This window comes from Alosa sapidissima, chromosome 22, assembly GCF_018492685.1.
Source record: "Alosa sapidissima isolate fAloSap1 chromosome 22, fAloSap1.pri, whole genome shotgun sequence".
Classification (NCBI taxonomy): domain Eukaryota; kingdom Metazoa; phylum Chordata; class Actinopteri; order Clupeiformes; family Clupeidae; genus Alosa; species Alosa sapidissima.
Window position 1 is genome coordinate 17,551,962 of NC_055978.1, and position 17,621 is coordinate 17,569,582.

A 17,621-nucleotide genomic window follows, 5' to 3' on the forward strand; every position below is an offset into this window, starting at 1 on the left:
CCTCTCTGCCTACACAGCTCCAGCCTCTCTGCCTACACAGCTCCAGCCTCTCTGCCTACAGAGCTCCAGCCTCTCTGCCTACAGAGCTCCAGCCCCTCCGCCTACAGAGCTCCAGCCTCTCCCACCACCGCTACATGAGCTCCAGCCTCTCTGCCTACAGAGCTCCAGTCTCTCTGCCTACAGAGCTCCAGCCTCTCTGCCTACAGAGCTCCAGCCTCTCTGCCTACAGAGCTCCAGCCTCTCTGCCTACAGAGCTCCAGCCTCTCTGCCTACAGAGCTCCAGCCTCTCCCTCTCTCACCCACCGCTACACGAACACTAATCTCGCTGCCCACCGGAACAGAGTGTCAGGTTCTCCCCACCACACTACTACGGATAGAGCTCCAGTCTTGCGGCCCACTGCGAAGCTTCCAGGGGACACTGGCCCTGGACACAGCCCCACTCTCACCCACTACAGGCCAGGGAACTGGCCGAGGACAGAGCCGCCAGCTCACACACACACACACACACTGCCACAAACGCAGAGGAACAGCACACGTTCACTCCTGGATATCCTTACCCTGAAGCTATGCCACTCAAACTGACCGTTTACAACAAGTGAAAATGCACACACACACACACACACACACTGCCACAAACGCAGAGGAACAGCACACGTTCACTCCTGGATATCCTTACCCTGAAGCTATGCCACTCAAACTGACCGTTTACAACAAGTGAAAATGCTCTTGGTGGGCTTAGATCTGCCAACTCAAATAACAAGTCACTCCCTTCTCTCCATTCATAGGCTAAAGGCACAATTCAAACTGTCAGTTTGTTTTGCAATTGCAAACTGTCATTCAAACAAATAAATCAAACAGAAACTTCATCCTCACACCTGACAACTGAAACTTCACACTCTTGCCTCACACACCAATCACCATGCAGATAGGAGGAGCATTCTCAGAACTAGATCACAGACACTACAGGCTATATCTAGCATAGTCCCTGGGAACTAGCCTATGAGCGAACACAGAAACCTCTCTGTTCCGACTGATGACAATCAGATCACAATCACAGTACAGGACGGCGTGAGCGAACAAGTGAGACAGGCGTTTTCTCTTTGGCTTCCTGGTTTCTTGGGCACTGAACATGACTTCATTTCTGCCTATTTCCTATTTACTATATCATACAGTCAGTTTTAAACACTTACTTGCCTACACGCCAGGAGATAAATGCATTAAGCTGTTAATAATGTGCGGCCATGGAAAAAAAGGTGTAGTCTAGGTTCATTTGAAGAGAGGGGTCTATAATAAATTTAAAATAATTACTATTATAATGAACTTTTGGATAAGACACTCAGAACAACTAAAACACCAAGAGAGTAAGGATTAACTATTCTAACTATACTTAGCATTATAAGATCAACCTATGCTAAAGCTATGAGTAATTCATGATCCTGGTAACTAGCAGCTCTACTTCATAACACAGTAAATGTAACTCATTTCACAGTTTGCATTTGTGGTGAGTCATGACAGCCTTAATGCCCAGTCTAATCCCCCCAACCCCACACTGTTCCCCAAGGTGCGGCACCTTAGTAGCGTATGTGGGTTTGTCTATCGCCTCGTCTCCGATGAAGAAGTCCAGGTCATCCACGCCCTTCATCATCCTCCTCTGAGCCTGATCGCCCACCTTCGCCGACTCCTTGATGGCGATACCTGCGTAGGCAGAGAGAGAGAGAGAGAGAGAGAGAGAGAGAGAGAGAGAGAGAGAGAGAGAGGGAGAGGGAGAGGGAGAGATACACGTACGTCAAACTATGGTAGTCCAAAAGTGGAAGGAACAAAATGGTCAAAATGTCCTGTTGTTTGCAACAGAAATAGAAAATCTCGTCACAGTAAAAAACCACATGTGCTTTAGTCCCACAGGAATAGGAGTGTTAAACCCATATGGCAGTCACTCATGTGGGAGATCAGAAGAAGATATGTACATTCCATCCACTAGTGATCCACTATCTGGGATGACAGACTTTGAGAATGTAATGTCTACACTTGGAGACACCCAAATATCTAGGCCTAAACAATCATGCCATCAAAGTGGGTGGAGAAAGACATTTTTACCAAATGAGGAAACGACTGGCCAAGATAACTTCTTAAATGACTCATACGACACTCTAAAAATAAGACAACACAGTGGGACTGAGGCAATAGTTTGTGGCTGGTCAATTGCAGTTGCGCGACTTCTGTTAGCCCATATGAAAAGACAGTGCAGCAACTCCACCGCATCTGCATTTCAGAGCAAGCTGAAGAGCAGACGGTTACATTAACCTCAGGTTCAAACTCATTCCCATTTATGGCACACCAAGCCGAGGTTTTGAATTCAGCTTCATCGAGAAGTGCTCCGTTCTATCAGAAAAGCTGAAATGAAGTGACCACGGCCCTGACTAAGCAACGCTCCCTCATTCTAAACATGGCTGCCACTTCCTGCTTCAGACATCTGACTCATCCAAGCACTATTTCAACAGCAAGGTTCAACGCTGCTTTTGCTGCTGCTGTGGAACTGTGGTCTAAATCTGCAGGATTCTCTCTGTCAGCATCAACATTGAATTGCTACTTAAAACACACACACACACACACAAATGTGTAGACAGCAGTTTCTCACAGCTGTATAAACCTGTATGATTTCTAAACCCTACACTCTTCTACTCAGGAGTAGTGGAGACCTGCCCTGCCCTGTGTTGTTATGGGTGACATGCAAAGAAGCAGACCATAGAAACAGTGGAACTAACACTAGCCTATATCACTGACACTACAGTGCATCAGAATGCGCCTAGAAGGCTTTACAATATGTGACTGACTGACTGACTAGACGATTGCAGAACTGATTCTGGTCTCACGACATCACTGCATTGCAAGTTTCTGCATGAAAGTGGTGCTCCTTTGAATGTTCCTGCATGGGGTGAGTTTGGGCGCCCAGAGGCATTATGAAACAAGAGTCCCTCAGGCCCAGCTCTTCTCCTCTCTTCTCCTCTCTCTCCGGAAACTTACTTTAAGGCAAGCCATCTAAAATTACAGTGCTTCGCCGTGCCTGGTGGCTACTTAAAAGCGCATAGAGAGTGCTGAGCTTGGCAGAGCATCGTTCTTTATGCACAGAGAGGAACGAGAGAGGGCGCAAAGGGGGCAGATGGGGGTAAACGGGGGCAGCATTAGCCACTTCCTGTGCGCGGCAGGGGAGCCTGGGAGATCGTTTCCTGTCAAGCTGTGCTAAAGACGACAGACGCTACTAGCTACAGAGCGCTGATTTCCAATGAGAACCTCATGCTAACTCAACTGAAAAGGGGCTAATGGTTAGGTGTGGTGCCAAGACCAGCCTGGTGATATATCTGTGCTTGAACATACTTTCTTCTGTAATAGAGTACAATAGTCTGCAAACTGAGCATTAAGCTATTACTGTCCATCTAATAAACACATTGGCCGCATATAATAGCCCTGTGGCTCTGTCAGAAGAACTATACAAGGCGACAATTCTCAGACAACAATGTTTATGTTAACTTAATGACTTCACTGTACTCTGTCTGTATTGGCAAATGAACATAATTAAGTGTATGCAAAGGAATTTCAAAGCCGTCTATTGAAGACTATGAAGCCCATAACATGTTTGACATACACATGACATTAGGACATTTGACACTTTCACAATCGCAAATTACCCAAGAAAGTATACTCACAGGATGGAACAATGAACTGTGGCTCTGTGTTGCCGGCATATCCAAGCTTTGTGTATCTAGATGAAGGGAGAGATAGAAAGACCTTTTATTCCATCATTTTTGTACATATTTTTTTTGCTACATCCCACTATGTAGTATTTATGCTAGGTATAAATTAATAGCATTATTATTGTATGTTCTATATATGTGTAAGGGCTCACCGTGGCTTACTTGAGAACAGTCTACGATAAATGCACCTAAATTGCTATTGATTTAACAGCTTTAGTGCATCAGAAGGAGAAGTGGCAGTGTTTACCGCACTTGGAAAAACAATGAAAACCTATTAGAATTTCTACACACTGCTGTTTGATCGCGAGTGTCCTTAACACCCTAGTCTGAGACCGTAAAAGACTTGGTTGCTTGGCTGCTGATGATGAGTTGAGCTGTGAGTCTGCAACAGCTGCACTCTGCATTGTGCGTGTTCTGTCATGTACATCCAGCCGTCTTAGCGCAAGACTGACTGACCTAAAGCCTTGACAAGGTCCAACAAGCACTGTTATTACGCACACCAAAAGCCTAGGGCATTCAACCTGGATATTACCCAAAACAAACAGCCTAGAGCTGATTCGGGATCCTGTCACAGCAGTTCAGTGACCAGTATATAAAGATATGGAAGCCTGAGCAAGTTATTGACCCTAAGGTATGGCTTAAAGGAAATCAGAATCATCCACCATTAATGGCAACATGCACTTACTGTACCATACACTTTCCTTCTTCTACCTCCACCACCTCTCCTTCTAGCACCATCTCTTTCAATACACTTGACTATTACTTCTAGTACTTCATCTTCTGGTAGTAGTATTTATTTTTGACATATGTATTACCTCTGCCTTACCTCTCTATTACCTCTGCTCTGCATAGTAGTATTTATTGATGTAGTATTTATTGTTACCTAAGGTCTCCTCTGCATTGTAGCTTGAATCTTATTCCTAATTTCGTAAGTCGCTTTGAATAAAAGCATCTGCTAAATGATTAGAATGTAAATGTAATGATGACTAGGATAATTCACTTATTTGGGTGGGAGGCATCTGTTTCTTTGCTATTGCTTATTACACTGCCTTGGCCTGAGTGGATGTTACCACTAGTCTGTGCATGCAGCTGCTCTTTGTCAACTGGCCTCTATGTAACTTTCCAAAACTGACATCTGATCTGGAGCCTGCTGTTATGAACGTTTTGTGGGGAAAAAGGAGGTAGGATTGGTGTGTAAATAACTGATCTGGGAGCCCGCCCATTACCCGCTCTCAAACACCTTGGCAGGTAAGGGCGGGGTCAGACAGCATTCCACAGTGAATTCCCTACTTGTCCAGATAAGTCACATTATTCAGCGCTGCAATCACTGCCTTGAAAAATGTTTGCCTGAGGTTCTCCCTGTGTAGAATTTGCTGTCTGTTTACAGTTGAAATAATAATTACTTAAACACTGCTATTAAGAGTGACCATACCGTTAACTGAAAGTATTAACTTCTCCCTAGATGAAATAGTTATACAGCAAGAGGAAGTAACACATATAAACTAGACCACAATGACGACTAGGGAGCTGCATTGTGCTGGGTGACACTGTCACAGGGGACAATACCTTATAAGGAACTACACCGTTTCAACAGTAGCGTTAAGGCAAAAATGAACACTAACGTTACTAAAGCGATCAGAGTCAGCGAATCATTTCTACACGTGCAAAACAGCTGTAATCCAGATATGTTCCAATGGACGTAAAATAGTCTGCAATAACGTGACTTTGTTGCAGTCAAATTACTTTGTTATCGCTGATTTTCTAAAGCATAACTGAACTCGCCTGCATTAAGGCCAGGAAGTAGAAACGAGATCTGCATAAGCGACCGCTGTCAGATTTGGCAACAAGACTCCGCTAACTAGCTAGCTTCCTGGCTATGGCAACTATTATCTGGGTTAGCCTTGTTGACAAGCTAGCTGGCAGCGATATTCTCGAATAGCTACAAGCTATCTGACCTATTTAGCTAATAAACTGGGATTACAGTGAACCACGTAACAGAATAATGTGCAAAACAGAGTGGCATCATTGTCCTATTCCTTGGTCACAAATGAGGAAGTTCGCGTCGGCAAGCCTATTTGCTCACTGCTGGCCCCGTCTTATGAATATCCGTGGGTAGCTAGCTAGTGTTAGCATGGCTCGCCGATGCATAGTAATGAATGAAAAAATAACTAGCTGACGCTTTGTGTCATTGCATACATGTTCATTCCTATACAGAATTAGCGAGACTTTCTACACATCGTATTTCCACGTCTAGTTTAATCTGTGCAAATAATCTTGTACAAACTGATCCGTGAACACACCCAAAATTTCCGCCCAAGCTACCTGATATGCCAGCTCTGAAAGACGAATGCTGACTGGCTAAGTTAGCCAACTAGCTAGCCTGTTGGTCCAGCATTCATATATCTAAGTACCAGCTATGCTAGCAAGCTATCACAGCAGCAACTTACCCCGTGCCACAATCAACCACGCACGCCGGTAACCGTCCTGCCATCGTGTGTCTTCTTTAGAACTAATTTACTTTGCCTAAATTTTGTATTCAAGTGGTTAAATTGTAGATTTTTCTCTGTCTCGGGTAGAGGTAAGACCGTCAGAGGCGGAACCCTGAACCCGAACAGAGTAGCGTCTACTTCCGCAATTAGTTCCAGACAACGCGGAAGCTGCAAATGGCTGACGTAAGGTTGAAAGCAGAAATACGGGCTACAGTTTGCTGGAAGTAAAATCGTAGACCAGACCAAGCATAAGCTTTCTTCTTAGTTTACAGTGTGTGAGGGGATGCGCAATTGGAGCAGCATTTCATAACATCACCAAGCTTTAGGCTTCAGCTTGACCACTAAAGCTGACAGCTTGGTGCAAACTGGAGGATGGTGAACCTGAGCAGGCTGAACATCTGTCTTGGACATCTTTACATACCCCACATACCAAAGGCCAGTCTGGACTTAGGCTAGAATTCGTGAGTGAAAAAGCTGAAAACACATTTTGGAAAATGTGAACGCGTGACTTTCTACATGGAAATAGGCCTAGGTTATAAATAAACCTGAGATTAAATCTGAACTGAAGCTACATGCATGACAATTAGATGTTCCTTTGGGAATTATAGGCTAATATAGGATTGTCTAGAGAAACAAATGAAAAGTAAAATCAATTAAATGCACCATACTTCATTCACAGTATACCCTCAGCCTATATAGCCCATTAGGCAGACTGGTATCAGCATGCATCTCTACTGTTATGATCACTCAGGTCACCTCAGTGTTTTTTTAGATTCATGTATTTAATTATGCCTTGGGGAATTGGGGAACAGCCGTGGTTTATAGGCTTCTAGACAAGCAAAATGGGAAATCCTGGCTTCCAGCCTACCACTTGACTCTGGAGAGAAATGGAATAAAATGTCAGTTAAGTTTGATTTAAAATAGATAAATCAACTATTGTCACGTATTTGCATAGGCTATAGTAGGCCTATAATTTTTAAATATCCACTGAATATTTCTTCACAGAGCTAGTGCATTTACCGTTTCTACAGGACTAACAATAATTTGAACATGCAATTATTGACATAATGGGTGTACATTTCAGTCTGCCTAAATAAGGCTATAAAAGCAAGGCCCCTCCCCCACATATGCTATTCCAACTTCTGTCTGCAGAGGGCAATAAAAGATGTGATGAAAGGATGTTTACATTAGGCTACATTGCTTTTCAAAAGGGTGTTAATACCTTTATTCCTCTCTGTTCACTCAAATTCAGCCTCACACTAATTTAATGCATTTCACGTTTTTATCTAAAGCTGCTGCTAATACAGACAGACAAATTATGGAGTTATATAAGAGGACATGCCTTCTATTGAAAAAGCACTCTGCATCCCTCTTTGTCATCCCCATTAGATTGATGTCATTATATGATTTAAAGGAACCGTATGTAAGAAATGTATTTCAATTAATCATAAAATGGCCCTGATATGTCACTAGACATTAAGAAATCATGTTCATTTCAAATACTTATATCACTGACAACAGCAGTCCGGCCAGGATATTGTCATTTAAAAAGTGAAGTTGCAGCCCTCAACTGATGTTGATGTTGTGTTTTGTCAGGTCATGTTGTGTTTTGGCCTGATGCGCCACCCTCCACCTATGTACTAATCACAAAGTCAGTAGTGTTTCGGCATCCGGGTTGGCAACCTCGAGTCAGGGAGAGGGGGAGGGGATACACCGCTTTACAGTTATTTGAAAGTGATTGCAGTACCAGTTTTGGCCACAATCTTACATATGGTTCCTTTAATAAATTAATAATACATTTCCCCCAAACATTTTGTTCCGTTCATGCATTTGGCTTGAACTCCATTTGGTCTGAACAGCACACAAACCTCTTCCTATCAGCAACACAGAGCCAGGGGAGCTGTGGACTGTCTTAACAGTGATGGTAAAACTAGACCATGCTGGTATTTCATGATATGGACATTTCAAATGACCACAATTGATGACGATGGACATCAGTTAACAGGACTCAGCCTCTTAAGTCATAATGCACAATGAATAGATAATCAAATTCTTAAATTCAATCGAGCAATTTAATCACAGTTTAATACTTTAGAACAGCCCCAGGTAGATTGATATTTATAGAGAAACTAGTGCAATATATTGGTAATTATTCCCGCAGTAAACCCAGAGAGCTTCATGTCTGACTGTTGATTGAGGGAAGAGAGAAGTGCTCCCGGAGGACCTCACATACTTCCGTCTCTCTCCCCAGTGTGCTGTTCGATGGGGCTGCAATATGGCCGCCACAGGGGCTTTGTGAACTCATCATCTCGAAGACCTCCCAAGAAATATAGCCCTTCCGTTTTTGTTTCGCACCACTCTATACACCCCCCCAAGCAGTATATTGCCTAGTCCCTTGAACTAGTGGATCCTGTTGCTGTTCCAAGATGATATCATTGATTTATCTTCCTCTGGGGAGAGAGAGAAAGACTAGAGGGGGAGGTGGTGGGCTGGTAAGATGGTGTTTCCCCTCCTCATTGTGTGGAGGATGCCTGATAAAGAAGATGTATTAGTGGAGGTAGCTCACGGGTGTCTGTCTGGCTGGATCCATCAGACCAAGTGAGGACCATCAGGCACAACTATACACCCAGTATATCCTGGAACATTCCAGAACACTGGATATCTCACTCTACTCTCCAGGCGAGGCTATCGTTCACCTTGACACTTCCTCTTTCTGCGCATCTATCCTCCCACTCAACTTCTCCTCCCTTACATTAAAACAACACCATTGAAGAGGAAGTGGGTTGTGTGCTGTGAGCAGAAACCTTTTTTTTGTCTAGAACATGAAAACCACTGCTCAATAGGCTGGTGTTTCTCTAACCAGTCTGAGTGACCCTTCATACCTTGGTTATGCATATTTAAGGTGCAGTCAGCGTTTGTATGCTATTTCAAGCCCATACAATTTTTTGTCACATTCATCTCCTTACGGTTCGCTAGCTGTCCATTCTTTGAGTACACTGTACCCGGTCTCTGTAGGCAGCCCAGCCCCCCCCCCCCCCCCCCCCCAAAAAAAACCCCGAAAAACGAAACCATGTGTGGATTTTCTCTGGGAATACTGAAGGGAGGGGCGAGCTACCTCTCTGGTGTGTTTCATTTGATCCTTGGTTAAAATATAATGTACGTTGCTTTGGACAATAGCGTCTGTTATTAATTTTAAATAAATATATAAACAAACACAACTTCCTGCGCAATCGCTGACTGCGCCTTTATTTAGAGTAACACAATGTAGGAATTCCCCTTTTCATTAGTTTTCAACGTATACGGTACCCATTAGTGCCATTGGGGCTACCCAATTGGTCTAAAACCAACAAGGGCTCATGCCCATACCTGTGACAGTGTTACATAGTGACATCAGGCAGGGCACACCTGGCCAATGTCAGACTCCAATCTCTGTTCTTTAAGTGTGGCATCAAAAGGAGTTTGATGGTATTATAAGTTATGGTTTGTGCATTAGTATTTGTTTATTTTCATTAGGCTATTGATATTGCATTGACACATTATTATTTTTATTATTATTGCTATGTTCCTTAATGCAGTCTCACCAACATTTTAAAACTGTTCACTATTAATTTTAACTGTTGTATTGTTTTTATTTGTAAGTCGTTTTGGACAAAAGTGCCTGCCAAATCCCATAACCATAACCATAATCATAATGCTTTTAAGGCAAAATAGCTACATTGAGTTGGTTTAATTGATCCTTTAAATGTGTATTGTTGCTGTTGAAATTACTTAGACTTACTTACTTATTGCCTGTGTCATTGTAGCATAGACCAGTGGTTCTCAACCTTTTTTCAGTGATGTACCCCCTGTGAAATATTTTCTCAGCCAAGTACCCCCTAACCAGCGCAAAGCATTTTTAGTTGAGAAAAAAGACTTAAAACAGAGCACTGTGCCATCAGTGTCTAATTTATTAAACTTTGGAACTGATAAACACATACAAAATTCAAACATTTGGAAAAAAAACTATTTTGAACATTTTACATTTTAATAATCCATGACTAAATTTACTGCAAATGATTCAAACTAATGTAGTGAAAATAGTGGCATGTTAATACATTATCCCTTAGACATTGCTGGTGCCATGTCTAATCACTTGTCTTCTCTTTCAAGCTCAGTGATTTTTAGAAAAGCTTTATGAACCCGATAGCCTGCACATATAATGTTTCAGCATCATTATGGTCAGTTATCCGAGATTTTTATTCGTATTCTTCTTAGACAGCATTCTCAAACTGCACTCTTAAAAATGTATTCACTCTAGAGTAAAGGAGAGTCTCATTTAATCCCCATTCAAAGCTTGGCGTATGTACCCAAGGGAAGCCAATTGCACTCCATTCAGGACTGCAATACAATCAGTGTCAATATCAGTTAGCATGAACTTTGCTAAACTCTGTGGGAGGTGATATTTTTATGACATTCATTTGGCCACATTTCTAACCCTCTAACTGAATTCACAGTGCAGATGGCCACATGGGACTGTGGGGTGGTGTTGGTTAGCTACAACCTCTGCATCTCCGGGGCATCTAGCTAATGCATAATTGATATAAATGGCAAATTGTGTATTTTATATTTTAATTTTGTTATCTGGCAACAACTTCAAACCTGGATGCATTACTTAGAGTCTGTGACGGTGCACAGCCTTTGAACACATTAGTTTGCTTTCAAGTCCCATTGCCATAGCTCTTTATGCCATTCCATCTGCATTTCAATGGCTTCTCGTACTTAAAAAAAATGCATCTAAGCACTTAGTTGCATGATGAGCATGATGAGTTCCGCTTGGCAGATTACTTATCACCGAAAAACGCAGCACTGGCGCAAGTCATTTATTACCATGCTACGCACTACAGCTCAGCTCGTGGCACACAATGCCTCGCTAATGACTCACATTTTTCAGGCCCGTATTTGGAACTCTGTCTGACCCGATGTGATTAATGTGCTAGTAAACAGTGGTATTTTGGGGGCAAATGAAAAACGCCACGTTGAATTATGTCTGTTTCGGCTGTTGGTGGGCACCAAGGAAGCAAATATGACTGTGCACGTTTTTTTGGTGCGGGGGTCCTTTGCGCTGAAATTACCTCTGGGGGATCTTTTGCATAAAACTGAAATTTCTATTTGTCATGGGGATTTGATTCAATTACAAGCTTCTTGTGACGGTTAGATAGGCTACCCTCTGTGTCCTAAATTATGCATGCAGCTTGGATTTTAACAGAATTGTGGGGATCTATCTATGCCCCACCGACCCGGTGAAATATTTATATCATCGGTCTGGCATGTCGATAAGGGAGGGCGGCCCATTCACCTCATGAAATTGGTTTTAATGATGCTCTGAATAGCACCACCGTCCGTCCGTTCATGAACTTTTAACCGTCAAATGGGTGTGGAGATTGACAGCTACATCAGATTGTAAAATGCCTTGGGCAGAATCCCATCTGTCAGCAATGCAGATCTCTTCATAAAGTCAGTGTTGGTGTCTCAAGTGTTGTGTGGAAGTTTAGTGCCAACTAGGAGTCAAGATTCTTGGAGAACAAGAGAGGAGTTACGCATGTGTTATTCTTCAAATAAATGATCATATACAGTATACATCTAAAGCCATCTATAGGTACAGACTGCAACAGTGATTCAACAGGTGCAAATGCTTTAGACAGGTTGGTGAAAGAAGGGGCCCCTATGGAAAATAAATCTCTGATTTGTTATGTGTTTAAAGCCTATGGTTGGGGTCTCACAGATACGAGAGTCACAGCTGTCAGAACTTTTACCATAGACAGCAGACACCTGATGAATCTCAGTTACATGAACTGAAGTTTTGTGTGAACTCATTGAGACATGGAGAGTTTTAATGACACCCAACAACGCAGAACACCACCTCATCAACAAATGACACAACAAAACTGTCAACATGACGTACCTGTTCAGGTAAAGGTTGGCTGGTCAATGATATAAGGCCAAATCAGTATTGACAAACTGAGTTAAAGACATCATTTACTCTTCGTCTCTAGAAGAAAAGTCTGTTGCTCAGCTGTCTTATCACCTTCAGAGGCATTCCCCTCTCTACTCCCGGAGTAATGTTCCAAGAGCTCATACGGTTCACAAGGGCTCAGAAGGGGACTGTCATGAAGTACATAATCCCGGCGCTTTTTTTTTTTCGCAGTAGAGAGTAGAGTTCCTGAAGTTATCATTGTAACCTTTTGTACATACAGTATGCCATTCATCTGTGCAGTGACTAAAGCGGATGATACAGAATGCAACTTTCTGAGCAGGTTTTGCCCAGCAACAGAAATGTCCCTGAATATTGTGGTTCTGGACGTTCCCATTTATTTTTTGGAAGCTTTAAAGGAACCGTATTGTGGCCAAAACTGGTACTACAATCACTTTCAAATTACTGTAGAGCAGTGTATCCCCTCCCTCTCCCCCCTGACTGGCAGAACTGGCAACCCGGATGCCGAAACACGACTGACTTTGTGATTAGTAGATAGGTGGAGGGTGACGTTTCAGGCCAAAACACAACATGACAACATAAACATTAGTTGAGGGCTGCAACTTCACTTTTTAATTGACAATATCCTGGCCGGACTACTGTTGTAAGTGATATAAGTATTTGAAATGAACATGATTTCTTAATGTCTATAGTGACATATCAGGGCCATTTTATGATTAATTGAAATACATTTCTTACATATGGTTCCTTTAATCATCAGTAGACAAATTCTCATGATCATCCAATCAGATCCATGGGACTGGTAATGTGGTTGCCCAGCAACATTGCTCAAAAAGTTGCTCCATGTATCATCACCTAATACTGAGTGTATACTAACAAACACTGCTACTAAAGCCTCTCTGACTGGCAGGCTGTCAATTCTTGATCCTAGGTGGTTCCTCACAACCTATACGCTGAAATAAACTTCATACCCTTGGCTTGGTCTCTCTGGTCTTCCAACAAGTGTTGGCATTAGCTCCAGAATCCATCAATCACTGCTCAGAATCCATCAATCACATAATGCTAAACAGCTCCCATCATCATGGTGGACATCATTGGTTCTCTTATGGGAAACTAAAATCCTTCAACCGTCTTTGGGGAAAGAAAATGTCTCAGAGCATGGTTATGATAGAATTCTGTGCAATTTCTGAGTTAAGGGTGAGAATTAAGGGTGAAAGGGATACAATTGGCAGTGATGAATGGTGCTTTCATGCTTTGCCTCAGTCCAGCTCTCTCTCTCTCTCTCTCTCTCTCTCTCTCTCTCTCTCTCACACACACACACACACACACACACACTGCGGTACTGTGGCAGGAACAGAGGTGGTCACAAATACATCAAAGACTATTTTGTTACGAACTACAAATACTGCAAAATATGGATGCATACACATGTATTTCATTATAATAAAAGTAATTAGTCATTTGAAAATACAAAAATACCCACACAATAATCTTAAGTGGAAGAGCTGAGGCGCATGCAAGGGGAACTCAAAGTCAAGCTGAAGGAGGCTAAGGAGGACTACAGAAGGAAGGTGGAACAGAAGTTGCAGGAAAACAACATGAAGGAGGCATGGGACCAGGGGCGATTCTAGACCTAGAGCTTTGCTGGGGCACAGGCCCCCAACATTAAAAAAAAAAAAAAATGAACTGTGTGCGCAATATGAAATAAATGGCTAGCCTGATTTGGACCATCACATATCTCCCCTAGGTCACAGACATCCTCCTCCATACTCTGAATAGTTTTACGTCTAGCCCACATCATGTCCTCATCCGTTTCTTGCCTGTCTCTCTCCTCCTCCTCCTCCTGCCTGGTATTGGACTGCCCAGCATGTGCTCTTTCTCCCCTCTCTTCGACCTTCTTCTCCTCCTCCAGCACTCTCTCCCTCAATTGTTGTAGCAGCCACTATCCAGCAACATCCAAACACATAGGCATAAGTAGGCCTATACTCACTGCATGAATTTAATAGGCTTTCCTACTAACACAAGGGAAGCTTATTTTTAGTCAAAATTGAGATATACTTCCCTCCCAGGCAAGGGTCCTATAGACATCCTGGCAATACTGCAGTTCTTTGTAGCTTAAATAGCCTACTAAAGCCTTCATACTGACTTTTGGTGATAATTTGCAAATGTAGCCTATAATAATCTACACAGATGGCTACTCTGATTCTGTGTATATTATTATAGGCAAATGCAGCAAACTTATTTAAGTTTGCCATTAAACCATTGATTAAATCACAGCACTGGCTATTACCAGCATAAATGTTAATGTGGGCAAAATTATACCTCCCTCATCCTCCTCACTGTTCCTCTCCCTCTGCCTCTGTTCGGGAAGAATTTTCTGATGTCCATCTCTGAATAGTTTATCAGAAGGCTATGTTTAGTTTTACAGTAGGACAGCTTCTCAAACAGTATAGGCTACTTTTACAGGACTCTCTACAGTATAGATCCTTATTATTTGTCCGCATGTGTGCATGCAGCCTACGCATGGTGTGAGTGTGTGTGTGAGGGAGAGAGCACAAGCTGGTAAACTGTTGCTAAATTTAGGCTACAATGACGCTAAGCATTGAAAAACAGATGCTAGTTATGTGGGTAACACTCTCTAACAGCGATCAACTTGTCATTTTTTCTGTCAAACAAGTTGTGAATTTGTTGTAACATTAAACAGGGGACGACTTACTCTATGCTCAAAGTGATGTAACGAGCTCCAGCGGATTCCACAGTGTATGTGTGTGCAGTACAACGAAACACTCGGAAGAATCATGTGAACGATTTTCATTGGTTGTTGCGTTCAATCTTAGCCAGCTACAGAGTTGCTATTTCCTGATTGGCTATTATGGCCCCTTTCTTTATTCCTTGTTTTTTTTTTTATTGGCTGGTAAGTGACAGGCTCGAGCCATGAATAAAGCAGGCACGGAGATGCGCTCATGAATGCCGTTTCCAGCTAAAGCCGCGCTAGAATTTTACTGGGGCACTGGAGACTTTTACTAAGGCACGTGCCCCAGTGAATAAGGTCTAGTGACGCCCCTGCATGGGACGGCATGTAAATTATCACTGGCCTGAAGAAGAGCAGCAGCTCTGTGGAGGGGGACCTGGACAGGGCGAACCAGTTGAACCACTTCTACAGTACAACAGGTTTGACAGCCCTGCTCCAGCTCCAATGGGAGTGGTCTGTCCACCACCCCCGGCTGACTCAGGCACTGCTCTTGTTTGCGTGCCTGCCCTACCCCCACCTCCCAGCCTCCCAGTCTCTCCAGCTCTGCATCCCGGTGACACCCAACGACCTAAGCCACCACACCTCACGCCCTGCCCCCGCCTGACGCCTCCTTGCCTGTGCCTGTTGGGGCGTCCACGACTCTGGCAGCCTTGACAGGGACATCAAGGAGGTGGTCATCCCCCAGCCCCCACCACCACACCCCCTCAATACCAGTGCAACACTCACCTCCACCATCACAGGCTATCGTAGCCCCACCATCACTGGATATTGCACCCCTCCCCCACATGGCGATCACGAACAAAGAGGCGACAACGACCTCAGTCAACAGCTGAGACACAGACACACAGATCCCAGATGCACCCCTCCCCTTACACCCCCCATCATCACAGCAAATCAAGTGAGAGCTAAACTAAAGAAACTGCACACGAATAAGGCAGCGGGGCCTGACAGACTGTGTCCAAGGCTACTCAAGGCCTGTGCTGCTGAACTGGGGGAGCCACTGAAGCACATCTTCAATCTGAGTCTACGCCTTGGACAAGTTCCAACACTGTGGAAGACATCATGTCTCACCCCTGTCCATAAAAAGCCACATCCTGAGCTTAATGACTACAGACCTGTCGCTCTAACATCACATGTGATGAAGACAATGGAGCGATTGGTCTTAGGTATGCTCAGACCTGGTGGAGGACTTTGTGCAATGGTGCAAACTCAATCATCTCCAACTCAACACTTCAAAGACCAAGGAGATGGTGGTGGATTTCCGCAGGTCTAAGCCCACTCTGCTACCAGTCCCCATTGATGGGGTCAATGTGGAGGTGGTAAGCACCTACAAGTACCTGGGTCTCCACCTTGACAATAAACTGGACTGGTCAGCCAACACTGACGTACTCTACAAGAAAGGGCAGAGCAGGCTGTACTTCCTGAGTAGGCTGCGCTCCTTCAATGTGTGCAGCAAGCTCCTCAGGATGTTCTACCAGTCTGTTGTTGCCAGCATCCTCTTCTATGCAGTGGTATGTTGGGGAGGACTTGGCGACTTGACAGGCTGGTAAGGAAAGCTGGCTCTGTAGTGGGAGCTGAACTGAAGTGCATCACTTCAATATCTGACAAAAGGACCCTGAGCAAACTGATCAACATCTTTGACAATGAGTGTCATCCACTCCACAACACTATTGTTAAGCAGAAGAGCCTGATCAGCTGGAGACTTCGCTCACTACCTTGCACAACAGACAGACTGAGGAAGTCATTCGTCCCCAGGGCCATTGAACTGTTCAATGCTTCACTTAAGGGAAGAGGAGAAATAGACTTCTCTGCATAGTCTGTCTGCCTCTTCACCACCTCCATGTCTTGAACTGTCTGTCCACTAGCCACTTTTTACCACTGTCTTCTGCCTCACTGTTTGTGTGCTATATTAGCACATATGCACAACCCCTCCCTCCATGCCACAGCCAAACTGTGACCACACTTATACCTTCCTTAATATAGTTATATATATATATAGATATATAGACTTTATTCTTGCACTGTTTGACTTACTCATTTGCACCATCACCATGACACTCATTCACACAGAGCACCTTACCTTACCTTACCTTATGCACAGAGAATCACATGCTCAGTCCCTGCCTCAGTCATTGCAAGCGCATCTTGTTTGATTAATCACCCACTATGTGGATACTGTTTTTTTAGAATTGTGTTATTTAGTAATTTGTATTTTAGTATATTTAGTATTTAGTATATATTTATCTTCTACTGTCCTTATTGCTTAGTTGTGTTTTTATATTATATACTTTTAATTACTTTCTGCTGTTAGTGCAGTGTTTCTCAAACTTTTTTTCTGGGGACCCACTTTTTAAAAATGACAGACTATCGCGACCCAACTCATGACTGTGGTAGTTAACAAACTATATCAGAGGTTCTCAAACTTTTTCTTTCATTCCCCACTTTGATCAAGGGGGCATTCTCGAGCCCCACCTGTCCCTCATCGCTCTAAGAAAGTGGTAGGTCAAGCTTAAAATTGTCAAATTTATTGAAATAATGACAAGTTCTAAATATATCTTCTTCAACAGAGTTAAAATCAGCTGGTGCTGCAGATATAATAATAAATAAATACATAACACACATATTTCTGTTTTCCAGCAGCATATTAGGAAGTATAGGCC

General features: G+C 43.3%; 1 protein-coding gene and 1 long non-coding RNA gene across 2 annotated transcripts in view; one reads left to right on the forward strand and one right to left on the reverse strand.

The window, feature by feature from the left end:
• The window catches only part of LOC121697538 (actin-related protein 3), a 17,591-nt gene extending 11,208 nt beyond the window's left edge, over positions 1 to 6,383 (reverse strand). The window contains exons 1-3 of the mRNA XM_042079091.1: positions 6,197 to 6,383; positions 3,702 to 3,757; positions 1,571 to 1,695 (exon numbers count right to left, since the gene is read on the reverse strand). Coding sequence (XP_041935025.1) covers positions 1,571 to 1,695; positions 3,702 to 3,757; positions 6,197 to 6,240 — 225 coding nt within the window. The 5' untranslated portion in view covers positions 6,241 to 6,383. The remainder of the gene's footprint in view (positions 1 to 1,570; positions 1,696 to 3,701; positions 3,758 to 6,196) is intronic.
• A 68-nt stretch (positions 6,384 to 6,451) lies between these two features.
• LOC121697545 lies at positions 6,452 to 9,276 on the forward strand. The gene is made up of 2 exons (XR_006026479.1): positions 6,452 to 6,699; positions 8,490 to 9,276. It is a non-coding gene; the product is annotated as an uncharacterized LOC121697545 (long non-coding RNA).
• The last annotated feature ends 8,345 nt before the right edge of the window (positions 9,277 to 17,621 follow it).